This window comes from Symsagittifera roscoffensis, chromosome 8 (assembly GCF_963678635.1).
Source record: "Symsagittifera roscoffensis chromosome 8, txSymRosc1.1, whole genome shotgun sequence".
NCBI classification, from domain to species: Eukaryota; Metazoa; Xenacoelomorpha; order Acoela; family Convolutidae; genus Symsagittifera; species Symsagittifera roscoffensis.
The window spans coordinates 23,223,312-23,244,131 of NC_087069.1; the positions used below are offsets into that span (position 1 = coordinate 23,223,312).

A 20,820-nucleotide genomic window follows, 5' to 3' on the forward strand; every position below is an offset into this window, starting at 1 on the left:
GTAAAAATCAAAAGACAAATCATAGATCACTATCTAAAAGATATATGCAACATAACACAACAGTATGGAATCTACTCTATAGAATTCACTTCCCCAAACCATAATAATAGAACATATACTATTCAAACAGACGACCTTGATTTAGAATTTTCAAAAGTTTTTTCAGAATATATAAAAAGCATCCAATACCATAACTCACAAAGAGCAAACTCCATTTTCACCAATGAAGTTTTCGCACTAATATATAGTTATATTTCGATATTAGAAAATGAACTCCCATTAACAAATGTCTCACCGACAGAAACATCTAAACATTTAAGAGTACGACATGAAATCACACTACTCTCTAGTTATTTAAACATTATTAAAGAAAATTTCACGAAAGACGACGTTTCACAACATACCAAACACGATTTACAAAAAATTTTAGCATGGTTCATAATAGATTATTTCACACACAATATTGATTTAATTGCACAAGCAAGAAAAAATTTTAGACCCCAAAATTCGAACGATGATACCGCTATCACAGAACAATCAGATTATGTTTGGGACCCCGAATGGTCTCATCCAGCATTTATAAGCTTCCCACAATCAATCTCAAGTCAAGCAATAAGTACAATATCTTACATAAGAGGTTATGTAAGAGTAATACCATTAACAATTGATGCAACACCATTAAACTATAATACATTTTTACCCGATACACAAAATAATAGTTTAAACTCTACAGTCATACACAATGAAAACCTCAATGGAACTAGGAATCTTACTCAACAAGATATCCAGACACCATCACACTTCATAAATGAAGAAATTGTACACACAACAACTACACAACAAAGTATTTCACCAATACGCCCAAATTTAACAACACCAAGAAATACAAATCCTTCACAAACACAGGTAACCTTACAATCAACCGTTAAACCTTCGGTTGCCCCTAAATATTCACATATGGATTACCAAACATACAAACCCATGACAATACCATCAAAAACACGCAAAACATTCACTAGAAACAACTTTGCAGACCATAATTATAATTATACACATCCATCAAAAACAAATTATCAACCACAAAGGAATTTTAATCAATATACAAAACCTCGAAACTGGGATAACCCAACGGCCCAATATAATTCCACAAATTTTCAACCAAATCCTCCACAGGATCGCAGTGGAAATTACCCATTTTTTCAACAAAATAAAAATAAAAAACAAACATCTTATCAAATGGATTATTTATCCTCAGATGAAGATTTCTTACAACCAGATATATTTGCACCAAATACTCAAGAATATCGTAGACAAGGAATACAGAAAACACGTACAAATCATAGAAATTTTTCTCCACAATCAATAGATGCACAATATCAACAACCAATTCAACAACAAAATCCAATTAATACACAATCTTTTCAACCAATTCAACAACAAAATCCAATGACTACACACTCGTATCAACCATCACAAATGCAAAATGAAATACCACTCCCGTATTATCTTCAACAACATGAAATAACAAGAAACCAACTTTCAAATTTTTCTCAAATGCCAAATGCAGCTGAATCATTACAAATGACAATGAATCCATACCTTATGGGTGGATCATCAATAACATCAAACAAACCTTTAATGGTTTTCACAGGAACAGACCCTGAATACTCTGTAGAAGATTACTTAAATGCAGTAACAGCAAATTTGATTTTAAATATAGGACCTGAACCAATTAATACGCCACTACATCAAAACTGGATACATCGACGCACAGCGTTGATACAAACAACCTTAGATGGCGCAGCCCAAAAATGGTTTTCAGTACTACCTCAAGAAATAAAATCAAACTGGAAAAGATTTACACAAGAATTTTCAAAAATGTTTGACTCCGAAAGAAACAAACAACAACAAAGAGTTTTATGTAATGAAATTCGCAGATTACCAAACGAAACCATCAAACAAATAGCAGTAAGAATCGAAACACTAGTTCGAAAAGCATATTCACTAAATACACACGACTATAAAAACACTAAGATGACAGAAATCTTAATGATGACCTTAACACCACAATTAAGGAAAATAGCAATAAAAAAGAGAGCATCCCATCCTTCTTCAATTCGAGAACCCGATTTAGATTTTAGAAAACTAGTAGACAAACTAGAACAAGCAGAAATCACGATGAAACTAGAAGAAACGGAGAATTTGAAATTACAATACGTTAACAAAATTGAAACGACTCCCACTAATATTAATAATATACAAGAATCAGAAACAGATCTCGTTGAAAAAATCACTGAAATACTCAATATTTACGAAAAGAACCCGAACTTTAAAGGCAAACCATCTTTCAAGAAATGGTGTAATTATTGCCGACGATACGGACATAGTATTTCCGAATGTAGACAAAAACAGCAAGATAGTCAAAATAAACCTCAAAAATACAAAGAACCAAATAAATCATTTTATCAATACATGAAAAAAGATCAAAATCTACCAAACAAAAATGTATACAGCAACAACAGTTCAGGAAAACCACTCCCGAACAATACAAGCTATACAAGAAATCAATCTCCATATAACTCAAGTTATAGAGGAAGATCACCAGAACGAAGAAACACGTATAATTCATCACAAAATCACTACAATAGACCGAATAGTCGAAATAACTACTCCAGATCAAATTCAAATACACAACGATTTGTTTCTAGATCTAATTCCCAATCAAGAAATAACTACTATCCAAACAACCAATCACGAAATTCATCATACAATAGGAATAGAAACTACTCCTATAATAGAAATAGAAGTTATTCAAACAATCGAAATCAGAATTACCCGAACAATCGATCAAGGAATAACTCATATAATAGATCGAACTATAACAGACAAAACAATAATTACCAAAACAGATCGCGAAATAATTCACAAAATCGACACCCAAGTTATAATAATCGTTATAGAAATTATTCCCAATCACCACACCGGAATAATAATCACTACAATAACTCTAATAATCGTCATAGAAGTAGTACACCTAAACATCAAAGACAAATCAATCAAGTACAAGCTAACCCAGAAACAACATCAGACCCCCCAGGTATTGATGACACAGTAACTGATACGTTACAACTTAATCAAATAAACTGTACATCATCAGATTCAGAAAGTGATACTGAAAACACTCTTGCTATCAATATGATAAAAGTCGAAAATGACTATGAATCTGTCATATATGAACAACCCTTTCCATCACACATATATGAAAATCAATCAGAATTTCTTCAAAATTATTACACTACACCCATAAATTCCACACCAACGACGCAAGAAACAAACGAGATTAACACTACAGATCAAACCAATAAAAATACCAAAACAAAATGCTTGAATACAAACCACATTTATCAAAATATACAAAAAGAACAACCCAAAGAAAAAATTTGGACAATACCATTTCTATTAGAAAGCCCAAGAAATAAAGAATTTCAACCACCAGACCTTGAAATAGATTTTTTAATTGACTCAGGAGCAGAATCAAACATAATAAACATTCCCACATGGAATGAAATAAAAACTTTACACCCAAAGCTAACACCTCTTGAAACCTCCAGTAAGTTAGCGACAGCACAAGGATCAACATTGATAAACTACGGAAAAATCCAATTATTTCTCCTCCCTACCAGAACAATGGAGCAAAGCAAACTTCTAAACAAGCCATTTAAACAAATATTCCATATTACTGATATTAAATATAACATCATTGGTATACCATTTATTTCAAAGTATATACCAACAATTAACATACTAAATAGTAAAATATTAATCAAAGATAAATATACAAAAACAAAAGAAACATCATTAACATTTTTTCAAAGATTAAATAAACAACCACCATTCTTTTCAAAATTTTATCCGATATTTAATCAACAAAGAAAACACCTGAAACCACTATCAGGAAACATCTATAATTTTTCAATAAAACAAGTTCATCAATATGATAAAGAACAAAACAAACAAAAATTTTATATGTCAGATTTTGAATTCAAACCTATTCATAAATTTTTCAAAATTACAATCTCTTCAATAAAATATTTGAAAAATTCGAATTCAGATATTATTTCCTTACATGTTTATAACAACACACCTTACCAAGTAACATTACCTTTAGGACTTTTAGGATATTGTGAAACTAACGCTACAATATCACCAATACACGAAAAAGCCTATCGCGTAAATAATATACTCCAATTACTAGATATTTGCCAATCTACAATTCTTAATGAAGAATTATCTATAAATAATATAATAAGTAACGAAAACAGAAATACGGATTATTTCACAAAAACTCCATATTTCAAACCTACATTCAACATCAGTAACTACACAGAGGACCAACAGAAATTTTTAACAATGTTTAATTTCCAACATTCACAAATAACACAAGACGAATTCGAAAAATTAGCCAAACAGCTAATTAAATATTCATCAGTCTATGCAACATCAAAATTCGATGTTGGCAAAATCAGTTCATCACTACATCTCCCATTAAAACCAGACGCAGTTTTCAAAAAACAAAGAGCAAGTAAAGTACCAATTCACTTACATGATAAAGTAAACAGATTACTCGATATTTTAGAACAGTACAATATTATATCACCAGTTAATAAAGAAGAACAACCAAAAGGCAACACATTCATCAACCCCGTTATCATTCTAGCTAAAGGAGAATCATTAAAAATCGTTCTCGATGCTAGATACCTCAATTCACTCATAGATGAATCAAAATGTAATTGGCCCATTGAACCAATACAAGTTATTTTAACAAAAATAAACGGCAAATACTTCACAACCGCCGACATGAATAGTGCATACAATCAAATGCCACTAGATGAACAATCACGACGTTTAACACAATTTGTTATCGGAAACCAACAATATGAATTCAACCGCTTATTCTATGGAATATCCATAGGACCAGCAGCATTTTCAGCCTTTATGAGCAAAATTTTTAGACCACTAATACTCAAGAAAAACGCAATCACCTATTTAGACGATGTTTTTATGCAATCACAATCAAAAGACGAAATGTTCAAAGTTTTAGAAACATATCACCAAATACTTCAGAATGAAAATCTGAAGGCCGCCCCCGATAAATCACATTTCTTTTTGACAAGAGTTAAATTCTTAGGACATAACATAGAAAGAAAAACAATCACTCCACTGAAATCACGCATTGACGCTATTCAAAAACTTCAACCACCAACAAATAAAAAGAAAATCCAAGAGTTCCTTGGAATGTTAAACTTTTTAAGTAAATATGTTTATAAAATGCAATTATATCTACGACCATTTTACAACATCCTTAGACAACAAAATAATTTTGAATGGAATACAGAACATCAAACACGATTCGAAGAAATAAAGAAACTTTTAACTGAACAAATTTCAAACACAATTCCAGACCCTGATCAACCATTTTATGCAATGTGCGATGCTTCGAACTTTGGCATCGGCGCAGCATTATTACAATCACATAATGGTACAAATAAAATGAACCTAATATCAGCAAATTCTCGATTATTCACTCAAGCAGAGCTACGACTCTCAACTCTAATGAGAGAATGTACAGCCATAATATATACACTTACAGAATATGAATTTCTGATACTTGGATCAAAACATCCCACAGTTTTATTCACAGACCACAAACCAATCATCTTTCTTTTTACACAGAAATCTAACCCAAACCACCGAGTTTACAGATTTCAACTAATTCTAATGAAGTTTCCAAACTTACATATAGTTTGGACTGCAGGAAAAAATCTTGCATTACCAGACACCTTAAGTCGAAATACACCACCTGAATTACTTACACGAAAAACAACAGTTGAAATACCCAAAAACATAAAATTCTACCTTGCAGAAAACGAAACATCACCTCGATTAGAATGCAAATATGCAGTTAAAACTGATATTGAACAATCACAAATAAATAATTTACAACATTTCCCACTTTATTTAGATTGTCAAAATAATCATTATGAAGTTGACCTACTTGGAACATCAACTTTTAAACCAATTCCATATTCTCAATGGATAAAAAATAACACCCAACAAAAACGAACAAAACAACACCTACCTAAAAAAGACCATTTTCCACTAATTGAAAAAGAAGATTTAACTGATAAAATAAATTTATCAGGACCACAAACAAATGATTCAAAATACACAATAAATCAAGTTTTTGACCTTCACGACCCACTTGATACAATACCCTTATCTAAATTCGAAGTTGAAAACATTTTTCTCCCCCCAACAGATACGATTACAATTTCAACACTGAAACAATATCAAAACCTTGACCCGATAATTCGACAACTAAAATCATGGCACAAATATAAAACTAAACCTATCAAAGCAGATTCAACCATTCTAGGAAACAAAACACTCCTCCGATACTTTCGCAAATTTAACAACACAACAATCAATGAAACTACAGACCTTTTAGAATACAATTTAAACGAATCCACAGTTCCCTGTCTCCCTATAAGTATGATTCTTATAGCTTTTAATATTTCACATACACAAAATATTAAAGGACACTCTGGATCAGAAAAAACATATTCAAATTTTATACAAAATTTTTACTTCCCAAATGCACCAATTTGGATAAAAGTACTATGCAATGATTGTATAGTATGTCAGCTAAATAAACCTTACCCAAATCAAAAACAAGTAGCACAAATACAAGATTTTAAAGGACAAAGTTTATACTTTAATCACCGTATCTCATTTGATACTAAAGGACCAATTTCACCCTCATCAGAAGGAAACTCCTACATTATGGTAATTGTTGACGCATTTACACATTATATAGCACTTAATCCAGTACCACATTGTAACGCTTATTACGCATACACAACACTCTATGAACACTGGATAGCAAAATTTGGACTACCAGAAATTTTAGTTACAGACAATGGTACAGAATTCATAAATAATGAAATAATAACACTATGTCATTTATACAACATTAAACACAAACCACGTACATCTCATGCACCTTGGACAAACGGCTTAGTCGAAGGTATGAACCGTTCATTACAAGAATATCTCAGATGTATCATCAACGGAAATGATACAAAATATACCGAATGGTCAGCAGATGTAAAATTATTTCCCTTAGCATATAATTCACAAATTACGACAACTTTAGGAATGTCACCATACGAAATGGTTTTTAACCAAAAGCCACGCAAACCAATAATGTTTACAGCAAATTCACATAAAAACGCACAAGGTTATTGTCAACCAAATAAAGACTCAATTTGTTATAACCTACCTTTACATACACACGATGAAGATCATTTTCATCACCCACAAATTCTTAAATTAGCCTCCGGTACACACACCGAATGGATTTTAAATAGAGATAAAAAACACAATGAAATTTATCAAAAAATAACAAAAAAGTTATTACAAAGACAAAATATTAATGAACAAATCAATTCACGTTTTACACCAGCTTCCGATTTAAAAATTGGAACATTTGTTTTAATACCTAATTTTAATACTCACAAAGGAATTTCTAAAAAATTACAACCCCTCCGAAAAGGACCCTATCAAATAATTGCAAAACCCACAGATGTCACATATAAAATTATCGACTCAAACAAAAAAGAAATCGTTCAACATCGAAACAACCTATTACCTTATTACCCAAAAGAATACGCACTCCGCGAATTAACTCAATTATATTCTTTCACAGGATTAAAAATCATTCAAAATGAACCACATCTAAAAAACACAGAACAAAATGATAACCCCACCGAAACTCAAAACACAAAACCAACCGCCACCAAAAACAATACACAAAATCATAAAGAATCTCCAAAACAAAGAAAAAATAGAAAAATGACAGAACAAATAATACCCCAAGAAGAAATAGACAAATCAGAACATAGAAAGACAACAAGACTCCGAAATCAACCACGTAAAAACTACAAAATGTTCATCCCCCAATCTAAAATATTAAAGAAAGTAGAATTTAAAAAGTAATTTTAACATTCTATACTTCACAATCTTGAAACCTCCGTAACATTTTTCATTTCCATTTTTCAAAATAACATGCTCACAAAGTACGCAATAATTCTAGTTCAAAATAGACCAATAGGATTCATCCAATCCGCCACTTTCTCTAACTCAAACTAAGATCAATTAGACGAATAATCTAGAACTCCAGGCACATCTTTAACTATAACTTTACAACCTCCAGGTCAAAAATAAGCAAACCACTCCAACTTGACAGCTAAAATAAATATCACCATAATACCGTACCCCTCCCTTATCTAATAACCCAAAGATCAACAATATTTCCCCAACTCAGACCACGAATACCCCCAAAACAAATTTGATAACTTAGCCTAAAGTCACAAAATGAAGATTTTAATTAGCCTAAAGTATAAAAATCTCACCATACCCCGGATCATTTGACAAACAAAAATAAAGAAAAAGACGACCTCCCAGTCACCATGAAAATTGCCCCCAACAATTTTTTACGAAACTCAACCCACTTGTCAAAAAACTAATAAATAATTCGACCACACTAGAAAATCGCCTCAAACAGCAAAAAAACATTCGACCAAGAGATCATTTCTTAAATGCTTTTCTCTCAAACAGTCGCTCAAATATTTATCAATTTTAAACATTTTTTTTCAATACTTCAAGCCTTTATAATATTTCTTTTTGATATCATTGAATCTTTTCTAATAATCATAATAATTTTTTGTAACATTTTTTTAATTTTCTACACAATAATTGAACTATTCCTCCAACTTTCCAAAACCCTTGAATATATCCACAGGTACGATTTTAACAACTTGTCTAAATGATACGAACAATTTTCAGTAGAACTGATATTTTTTTATTGTTTGTAATTTTCATAACATTTCTATTATCCCTCATTTTGACAATATGTAAATGTATAAAGAAAGCAATCATCACATTTGCCCTAGCAACAATTTTTCTAATTCTTTTTTTAGAAGAATATTATAATAAACATAAACCTTCCCACTAAAGTAACAATTTAAAAATCCATCAAAAATTGCTACCCAACAGTCACAGAATCAGTCTTCACCGACATCATCCCAAGATAATCCAACACCACCTTCAACTACTCAAAACCCTCAAACATCTACACGAATTTCTTTTCAAGACAATCCATACACTTTTGAAGAACGGCACGCTCGTTTATCTGAACCACTAGAACCAGTTCAACGACAAGCATCCCTAAGTGAACCAACATATAATCTTTACCCAACACTACCACAAGAACTAAGTAGAATACGAAACCTTAGTCAAAACCAAAACACAGCAGAAATAAATAGACAAATTATACATCCTCGACGAAATAGAAATTTTCAAACTCCCCGAGTTCATTTTGATATACCTCAATCCCCAACACAAACCACTCCAGAAAACACCACTGGTATCACACCAGAAACTCCTACACTTTTTTCACAACGAAGCACTTCCAGTCTACCTTCAGACTACTTAGGTTCAACACCAACATCTGAACAGATACGTGAAAATCCCTTTAACCCCCCAAACCTAACATCACGACTACCATATTGGACTACAAATTCATTCACACAAGGTGAACCAAATTTAGTCAATGACCCCATAGATATTTCTACGGATACAACAACATCCTCATCACTACCAGAAACATTATCACTACCATCAACACCATCAATAAGTCAATTTTCACCACTACCCTTTAACTTAAATTTTCCAAATAATCTCGACGCCAGATATCGAGAACAATCATCTGTAAATATTCCTTTAAGATTAGATTGGAATACATTCACAGCACCTCCACCATTATTTGGACAACATCAAGAAAGTAACCGCCTTCATAACTGGGCACTTAATAGATTACAATATCGCCAAGATATTCACAACGATATCCGTGATCACAATATTCAAATACTCCAACAAAACAGTTTACAGTTAAAGTTTGAAATCACAGTTAAGTTAAATAATATTACCCAACATCCCTACCCATTAAATCCACCTAACATAACAGCTCAATCACTACCACCACCGTTTATAACTACTGAAGTAATATACAAATACGACAGATACACCAAAAACACAATTGGTTACATTACATTTTATAATCCATACTCAGGATTATCATACACATGTATATTCTAAAATTATTAATTTTTCTCCAAACCCTTTTCCTAATAACCTCAAATCAAAACATAAACCCTTCCCCTCGTACAGGACCACAAGATTTATTAGTAACACATTACGATTGCGAAGAAAATGAACAAAAAACACTACATAAATATGCAATCAATCAGGTATCACAATGTGAAACAGAACCACAAGCTATAGAAACCACAGATATAATAGCAACACTCTATTCAAAAGCCCGAGCTACAACAGTTACAGGTTATAAATTCACAGCAACATTTTCCGAAAAGAAAGTACATTGTTCACAAGTCTCGAACGGAAACAAAAACCGACTTGACCATGAATCATTCTACCAAAGTAATATAGAACGTCTTTTACATCTCAATCCCGACGATTGTAAAAATGAATTACTTAGACTAAACATCACACAAAATAAAAACTCCCAAAGAAAATTAGTTAATTTTCAAGTTTTTTCAGACTCTGTACATCAATCACAACTTGAAAGACACCAAGGACATATAAAACTAGACGAAAAATACCCGTATAACGGCGCACACGGACGATTAACCTATGACCTACACGATAAACATTGGATACCACACATTGGTATAAATAACCCATCAAACTGCAAAGCAGACACGAAAAATAAAGGATACCAAGAAATAATGTTTTTCGATTGGAAAATACAACTCGAAAAAATACAACTCACACGAGATTTATCTGATAATACAATGATCTATCAAGGAATCCGACTACCTTGTAAAAATGATCAAGGATATTGCGACCCTACAACAAGAACACAAGCAACAATTGTTTGGTTCCCCGAAGACACATGTACAACATTTCAAGTAGCAAAAATACACGCTCGTATGATAAAATTTCACGAAAAATATTTCATACAATCAATTCCATATGAACAAGTCCATCCATCACGCAAACTAAGTTCCGATTTTAGAAACATAGACAATATAGAAAATAAATTGACACGTTTTCAAATATATCAAGAAACAGAACTTGCATGTAAATACAGGAATCCACTTCACAGAACACAATACTCTGAAATATTAGTTGAATATGAAAAAGGATTCGACATGACCACTGGTAAAGTAAAAATCGACCCATACGCCACAGGTCATCCTCTAAACGAAGGAACATCCTATATACCAGTTAATTTTCAAAAAAGCAACGGACAACCTGGTGGACATCTAAAACCTTCTGACACCAGAAGCACACGCTTACAAGAATTATCACTAATGAATACTACATATTTTGGTAATATCCACTATGATATTCATTTGGATATGAAACTAGACTATACAATTAGCCGCATTTTTCAAGAAATGTCACTCTCCGAATTAGAAACACTACATCAACTATGCGAATTAGAACGAACACAAATACTACAATCACTTGCACTAGCAGTATTAAAAATACCCTACGCAGGATACTTATTATCAGGAAATAGATCAAATTTTTTAGACTACGAAGGAAACATTTTATGGTTTTATACTTGTACTAAAAAAGTATCACCACTATACGTTTTTGAAGATAAACGATGTTATAAAAGGATCCCTATCTTTTATAAGAATAAAGTACATTTCGTGGATACACTTTCACGAAGAACCTATTTCTGGGATACCGCAGTCCCATGTGGATCAGAAAATAGCCACAATGTAGTACAACTAAACCCTGATGAAAACAAATATTATCTTCTCACTCCATATCCCACATTAATGCAATCACTCAAAAAATTTTCACCAGAAAGCATTCGCGCTATTGCTCGAAACCCAAATATAGACTTACAATCAATAGGAATCTATTCAAAATCAGATATTCAACATCACATTAGAACACAACAATTCCAAGAATTATTAACACAAATGGACACTATACAAAGACAATCAATAGACCAAAATTTACGCAAACTTGCAGAAACTGCAGGATTTGCCGATATCTACACGCAAGACTATAGCGGATATTTTAAAGACATTAAAGATTATATATATCTAAACGGCGAAAAATACCGTCCCCAAGATATATCACCAATTAACATTTTTAGCTTTGTTACACTCAAAAATGAGATCCTAGATTTTCTAGGATGGCCCTACTACATCTTAGAAAAATTGACTATTTTATACGCAATGTTTAACTTTATTGGATTTCTTTTCTCACTCTTAAAAGGAATCTACAATACATGTGCTATACACACACAAGTAAACAGACAAGCAAGCGTAGCACGCATACTTTTTGCAGGATTTTTTGGAATTTTCTCCACATCTATAAACAAAATTCTTTTAGACGCACAAATAAAAGAATATAACACAAAAATAACAACACGACAAAATACATACGACGAAGAACATAACAATGTCGACCCACAGCCAACGGCACCACAATTACCACCCCTACCAAATAACCATCCACTATCCCTAGTCCCACGAAATTTTAGAAATTTAGCAATCACACATAATCCAAACTTTAGACTCACCACATCACAAAGTCCCGTCCAACATATAATGACACATCAATCACAAGATGATAATACTTACGAACAAATTATTGAACAACCACATACCACCGCTTTTCAATCTCAAAATAATAATTTTTTTAGCCCACGATGAGCCGCCAACTTGGATCACTCCATCGATCAAATTCCCATCCAACCAACCTTACCTCTTCAATCCCAATAATACCACTTTTTGCTTTTCCGCCACCCGATTTTCCATCTAGCAATGTAACATCAGGCATGAATTCCGACACTAACTCACAAATTTCAGTTTTATACTCCATTTCACAGCTAAATAACCCGAATATTGAAACCCCCGACGAATTTGCCGACTCAGAACCATCTCCATCCAATAATTTTCATAACCCTTCTAATTTTTCTCAACCTCCTTTTCAACCCATATTGTCCAATAACCCTGACCCAATCACTCCGACACCCTCTTATGCTTCCCAAGTTACCCCAACCTACTCCTCATACCATTCTGACCAATCATCTCCAGACACCCCCCGAATCTCCCCAGAGCTAGACAATTTTATTACCCTCCAACAACAACCCTACCACCTTAACACCCCGACCATAAACCAAATCTCCTCCACTACAACTTCATCCAATCCCCCTACACCCTCTTCAAATTATACTGAATCATTAGCACCATCATCCACATCAACTGAATCCTCACTCAACACTAATAGAGCTTACCGCACTTTTAAAAGAAAGTTCCCCAACCATCCTTTCCCAGCAAAACCAGGAACAGCCCGTGAATACATCAACCACCCCCAGCATACTAACACTAGAGAATTTTTAGCTATCACTTTACCCTCATTTCCACAATACACCTTAAACACCCCTCATGACGCTAACGAAACACGCAACTTTGTAGACGAATACGTTTTAATGCCCACTCTCTCTTGGACCTCATACTATCATTTCACTAACCTCTTTGCTTACCTTTAACCAACACATCCATCGATATAGACCGAAACAAAGACATGCTATATCGACTAACTACACCACTCACCGCTAGACAATTTACTTACGTAGGATATAAAAAATCACTAAAAATACACACTGCACCTAGAGCTAATGAATATACACTAGAATACTACGATCACAACATCATCAGAGCTAACCAAGATCAATTCTTAGACGACGATCGCTTCGCTAACCCACAAATCACCGAGAAATTTTTCATCAAGACACCATATGTATTTACACTAAACATCTTCGACCGAAAGTTTGATCACATTATTTCAGAAGCACTAACAAGCACACAAGCGTACGAAAGTTTTAAAGAACGCTTCCAAATCTTTTCACTAACCTTTCATTTCCTTGCACCACACGAAAGAGATTTACACTGCTCACACGATATTATGTTGCGAACTAAACAAACACATACATACAGTTACTATCGTTTCATCCAAAATCACTTTGACCTCCACACACCCTCTAGACAACCACACCATCGCTTTCAATTCATCAATTCAAAATACACTTCACCGTATTTCCTAAATTTCACATATTGTATTAAAGATACTAACCTTCATGGTATTCTTCGTAACTATGACCCCATAACCCAAATGTACATTTTCTGCCCCATCACCAAGACCTTCAACGCCGAAGAATCCCGACCCTTCCTTATCCCGCACGAGTTTGTACAGCCTATAGAAATCCCCATTTTAGAATTCATCCACAACACTAAATTTAACCACAAATTATATAACTTAATCCAAAACACACCTTATGAGTTTGCAGTAGGCACTGAAGAACTAACCACTATTAAGGCACTTCAATTGCTTTGGCCACTGCTTCAAACTAAAAATATCATTCGCATCTTAGCTAAACTACTAACGACTTCAGAACTAATTCACGATATCTTCCCCCACGGTTTTTTCCCCGACGACTAACAGGTAAGTATGAATTAAATGAATATAACTAACTAATTAAAATATTAAAAAACTCACCATTCTTTATTCATGTTTTCTTTAGATTTTTAGCCTTCATCTTCGATCATCTGAAAAATTCACAAAAGAAAAATAAAAAATAGCAAACTTCTTCAAAACTGTTTAAGACCCTTTTAACTTTTGCACCAACAATTAAATAAATATAATACCAATGCAGTAAATTAATTTATAAAATTTTCCCCCAAAGCAATAAATCTACATATGATGAAAATTTGTATCTTAAAATTCCCCCATTACTAGCAGTAAATTTCCAAATTCTATGCAGTAAATTAATAAAATGCAATTGCAGTACTAACCTTTTGATATTCTCATTCATTCGCACAGAAATTCTATCCACACTCACACAGCTCGCCCACGAAGAATTGTTTAAAATAATGAATTTCAGTTTCAAGTTTTCACACTCAACAACTCTAACATATAATAACAAGTTTCAAACTTTCCTTTAACCCGGTTGGAAAGGAATCATATACTAAACAAAACTAACCAACGCAGCTTACTAAATACCACAAATCATAAAATAACAGCATGACTTAGAAAAGGAAACCAACGGTACCCAAACCGGATTAACCCAGTTTAAAACTGGATAATTTATTCTTTTGAAGACTATTACAAAGTCTTAGAAAGAGATAATAAAACACAAAAAAGTCGAAAGACAAACCCATACCACAAACAATTTGCTTTTTGGAAAAAGTACATAACCAACAAGACATAAGTAAAACCACAACAAACCCAACATAAAATGTTGTCACATAACAGGACTCCTCATAAAAACCGCATGAAATCATACTCCCACACCTGGCCTAACCCACCAGGAAAGGACGTCCTGAGCATGCTCTATAGCCGGCCTAACCCACCGCGCTACATCCACGCTTTGTGACCACACCTTTATTTTTAATAAGAGCTACTCAAGGGTGAGTAACTCTTCAAAATAACCGAACTAAAACAAAAAGCTTTTGTGAAAACAACTAACTAAAATCATTATTAAAAAATATTAAACTAATAAAAGTTTTATAAAATGTAAAATCACATGATGCAATATATAGATCAGAATACAACACCAAGGACGAACATCAAAAGACAAGACGACCTCACTACACTCGAGAGAGAATGACCAACTACAATCGATATGCCGCTCACAATCACAACTCAAAGGATTTAGAGTACGACTTGACTTCGCAGAAAAGGACTTCATTGAACTAGACCAATGACCACCTCGATGTTCAAGTATACGTACAGATCCGAGTAACCAGGCATCCCCTCCATGCACAATCTCCACGCCATTCCCGAGCTAGATCAAACACAAAAGAAGTTCTCTCCGAAGAACAGAAAAACCTGACATAGCCAACCATTCTGAAACCAGAATTGATGCTGTTGCAGAGACTCAGTCGTTGTCACAAGAAGAACACAACGTCTTGTGTCCTCAATTCCAGATCCCTGGAACTTCCTTAACAAAAAGGAAACAAAAGAAAAATGATGTTCGCCAAATACCAACGTCCATCATCCATCCTTGAACTACAGAAGAACTGTTCTAAAAAACTCTGTAAAACCCGGATGGGTGGAACCTGATCTAAACTATATTTTATGATTGGATAAATTAAATGTTTTACCAATGTAAAGTATTTAATATTAACCAATCATGATCCATCTAACTAACAACCCACTTATTTGTAAGTGCTGAAGTTACTTGTAAATTCAGCACCAGAGAGATTTGAATTTAACTTAGAAATTAGTTGGACTCTCCCGAGCACTTCAGCAGCCGCAATAAACCAGTATACCCTAGATCTATTGAGCCTAGCAGAGACTAGTTAAACAACCTGAGACTAGATAGTATAAGAGTAAGATTAGGATCGGTATTAGACTAAGAAGTTGCACGAATCTATCCGGCCGAAAATAAGATAGCGTGACGAGCAGACGGTGTACCCTATCCGAAATTACTCTATGAGTTATACACCCCAGTCATAACTCACAGCGCTTAGCAAATTTAATTTAAACTGAACACCGGGGTGGAGGATCTTAACTTGGTCTGTTGGGGAAGGGGGGGGAAGATGTTAACTTGATCCGATTTATTACGTGTAGTCAAGATTCCTGGCAAAAAATTTTCATGTGATCACCATCAGACTATCTATTTACCTGAAGATTCGAAGAATCAAAAAAATCTAATTATTTAAGCCAAAGGAGATAGTTTTTTTTTGTTAGGCCGGGAGAACTAATTAGACAAATAGCCCATATACAATTTAAAATATTTCAATTTTAACTGATAGAAAGGTGTTCATAGAAATAGTTCAGAACAAGACTATTCATCTGACTACCTTCACCACTCTATAGGTCAAGCACATATTGCGAGTGTCGGAAGTATCCCGGTCACCCAAGGCATCAATTTGACCTTGAGTTGACCTTTGGTGACCTCTGGTGGGTTTGAGGATCTTTTTCATCAAATGCAAGGGTTCCAAGTCAAGGTCATATTTGTTATGCTAAGGTAATGAAATTTACAAAACTATTCTCTATCTTGGGCGACTGAAGATATCAACTATTATTTAGTTTAATAGGGGGTCATGTTGACATAAAATAAAATGTAAATAGCCAAAACATGGTTCTTACGTTAATGTGCCTCTAAACTCAAAATCATTGAAAAGATTCAAAAAGTCTGATTTAGTGAAAATGAGCCGCATGTTTATTTCTCTAGATGAGGATTACCAAAAAATATATAGAGGCGAAAGCTATTTGAGTTAACTACAGAAACGCGTTTTTAGTTCGCTTCGCAGAAGTACCACTAAAAATTGAGGTTCTTTGCTTACCCTGCGCTCTTCTCGACGTGCTTCTCTTTCGGCTAGCAGTTCATTTCGCCTCTTCGTCATCGCTTCTTCCTAAAATGAATCATAAATTTTATCGATTTCATGAAAAGCTTTCATTTACATAGGTCAAAAATTGAATTGTAGTTTATTTACTGATTGCATACGAATGTGACGTCAAAATGTATTCATTATTCACGTATTTCGAGCCAGGAAAACGGCCAATCAAATACAGATTGGAAAGCAAGGATAGCCTGTTGGTGTCGAATTTCAAGCTTTCTTTGAGGTAGTTAAAATCGAGAAGAAGTAGAAAATACACCCTGCTTCTTTCTTTCCCGTTACTTCGTGAAGTGGTCGGAACAAAAATGCGACTATTTAAACTTTAAACTTGTGACTTTTTTGTTAAATTTTTAAAATCTATTTAATGATATGTAATTACATACCCTCTCCTTCTGTTTCTTCTCCATCATCTTCTGCTTCTTAGCTACCCTCTTGTCCCTCCTCACCCCCCACTTGGCCATCCTGGGGGGCAACAGTCTGTCTATGACGTCACTGTCCTCACTCACCAACACAATGGCACAGTCTGGGTAGAGACCTGCCTGTTGGATGTAAGTGACCTCGTCCTGCAGGCGGGGGAATCCCTCCAGGATGAAGCCAGTTGACCTGGAACGAAATAGAAATATGAAGGACTAATATGAAAAGAGAATAAACTACAGAAAGCAAAACACAGAAAGAGAGTGGGAATTGGCGAAAAAAGCAAAACTACCAGAAAATAGCTGACCCAAAAATGAAAACATTTAAGATTTTCTGGAAGCAAATTGTGATTTAAAACAAAATTTCTTTTAGCTGACAATTATAAAGTTCGATTAAGTAAGTCTAAGTCGATGTTGAGGAGTATAGTCGAAGCTTCTCGACTTGAAATATTAAACAAGACTCTCGTATCAGGGCGAAGCCCTGAATGTTCTGACCGCCTTTTAATGTTTATGGAGCAGTAATAACATTAGAAAATATCGCGCGTTAATTGTCCCTAATTGGCCAAAATGTGGCAATCTTTAAACCCCCGTAACTTTAATTTACGAAAAATGATCACAGAGGAAATATCTTTTCAAATTTAAGCTCAGGACAACAATACCTTTCGAATGATTTAAAAAATTGCGTCTAAAATGGCTAGTTAAAAAGTCGAAATTTGTCTGAAGAAAAAAAACCCACCCGAGCACAAATTTTTGTTACTTTCGTATCGAAAGTCGGAACAATTATCTTCAGGCAAAAAGAAACACTATTCTTTTCATAAATGCCTCTGCTTATGATCATCCGATGAGTGACCTGATTCTCGATAACTAAATTTAATACACGGAAAAATAACGTCCGAAAGTTCAAAAAACAAATAGTGGGCTTATTTCCATCGTTAGTTCAACTAAGGTAAGAATAAAAATTAAACTTTAATTACACTACGCTCGCTAGCTCAGTTGTGTAATGAAAAATCGCCCAGTTTTTGACACACTCACTTGTATGGTTCTGCGTGCCACCATTTGTTGATGATCTGATCCAGGAGATCAGGAGGGAGAGGCTCATCGTCTGCCAAGTATGCTCTAATGGACTCCTCTTCCTCTGTCAATTCCTCAGAACCCTAGTCATTAAAAGTACATTAAGATTTGAAAGTAAGAGTAAAAATTTTTTTAGCAAGAATAAGTAAATCGGCAAGAACAGCTAAAGCAAAGATCGAAGCTCAAGTACAATAAATCAAAAGCTAGCTTAATAACATTTTTCATTTAAAATGCAACTAACACCCAACACAAAACGTATGTGTACGTGGAATGGAGTAAGAAGATAAATGAGCAAAAAAAGACGCAATTTCGGTTAAAAATCCATCAAAAACTTGCATGTTTCAAACTTGATGCTTCAGGAGAGACGGATTAAGTTTTTTCGTAGTTTTTGGATTAAAATAATTCGAAGAGTTCAAAAACTGCTTTTCTAAAAATACAAAAAACCTTCATAGAATAACAAAATAAACACACATCCTTTTCCTCCTCTCCCGTCTCCCCTGAGAAATCTCCCCCAGTGGGTTCAGTTTCATCTGCCTTGGAGGCATCCCCTGCCCCATCCTTATTGTTCCCTTCTCCGTCGATGTCATCATCTGGCTCCTCTGCATCTTCGTCTTCCTCGCCAGTGCGCACTGAAATCATTAAAAGGTCAAAGGTCGACACCATTCGGTCAAAAGTCAAAGATCAAGACCGTTTAATCATGACTATTCCTGTACACGAAAATGTAGCAGAAGTCCTTTTCTTCTCAAAATTAGTAAGTAAGGGTGCCGAAATCACGCATGCAAAAATTTAGGGACAAAAAATGGATGCCATAAAATGGTATCAAAGAGGGTCATTTGAGCGTGAAGTGCGCTACACCATGATCCCTAACTCCGCTACAACAGGTCAGCATTACGAACTTCTTCTCATGGTTTTTGAAAATAATGGCACTTATATAATGAACAGTATACAACAGGTTAAAAGCGGTTTTGTAATTGAGCCAAAAAATGAACCATAGTGCTTGAAAGTGATCCAATAAGAGATACTTTCTAAAATGTGAACTAAAACGAACTCTCGACTTTGTGAAAAACCGGACGGACGAAATAAATATTTACAACAATCTACCAATTCTGAACACTCTTGCTCTTCTTAATTAAATCTGTCCGTTCTGTTCAAATTTTTCCTTCTTATTTAATGTACTCACAGACGCGTTTTTTGGTCTTGGGAATGAGCATCTCTTGCAGTCTGTCCAGGAAGGAGATGTGGAACAGACCCAGTTTGGCACACAGCTCCTCACAATGCACACTCTTCCCACTCCCTTTGGGACCCAACATGAACAGACGCAGGGGAGGGGCCTACACACAACACACAGAGACATATACATCATACACTTTAGAATATTCTAGAATATACTCTGGAATATACACTTTAGAAAATACGTCATACACTCTAGAACTATCTTTTCGTCAAAAATTTCACACACAGACCAACTCATCGTAGAGAGCCTTAGTCATGAGAAGCTTTTTATGGCACAAAAAATATTTCGTTCGACGGGTACGCCTCAGATTTGTGACAAACTTTTTGGCTCATAATCAGAGTGGAAGATTTTGGTTTTATGCACCTTAAATCCAAATAGAGATGATAAGTAATATCAGTAACCATGGGTCATTGTCAAGTTCAATTATTGATATATTGGCTTCATTCGAGTGAAATTGCGAAACAATTGACCGTTTATCGACCAAACATGTACTTTTCAACCTTTTTCTTAATCGAATGCAAAATTCTAATGCTTTATTCCAGTGATCGCCATGCGTTACCCCGAGCACAGTGAGATGCAGTGA

General features: G+C 34.3%; 1 protein-coding gene across 1 annotated transcript in view; it reads right to left on the reverse strand.

Annotated features, from left to right (window-relative positions):
* LOC134853297 (adenylate kinase 9-like) overlaps positions 1-20,820 on the reverse strand; it is a 570,635-nt gene that overhangs the window by 12,261 nt on the left and 537,554 nt on the right. Inside the window, exons 26-30 of the mRNA XM_063869270.1 lie at positions 20,184-20,334; positions 19,475-19,632; positions 18,965-19,086; positions 17,903-18,122; positions 17,466-17,534 (exon numbers count right to left, since the gene is read on the reverse strand). Coding sequence (XP_063725340.1) covers positions 17,466-17,534; positions 17,903-18,122; positions 18,965-19,086; positions 19,475-19,632; positions 20,184-20,334 — 720 coding nt within the window. The remainder of the gene's footprint in view (positions 1-17,465; positions 17,535-17,902; positions 18,123-18,964; positions 19,087-19,474; positions 19,633-20,183; positions 20,335-20,820) is intronic.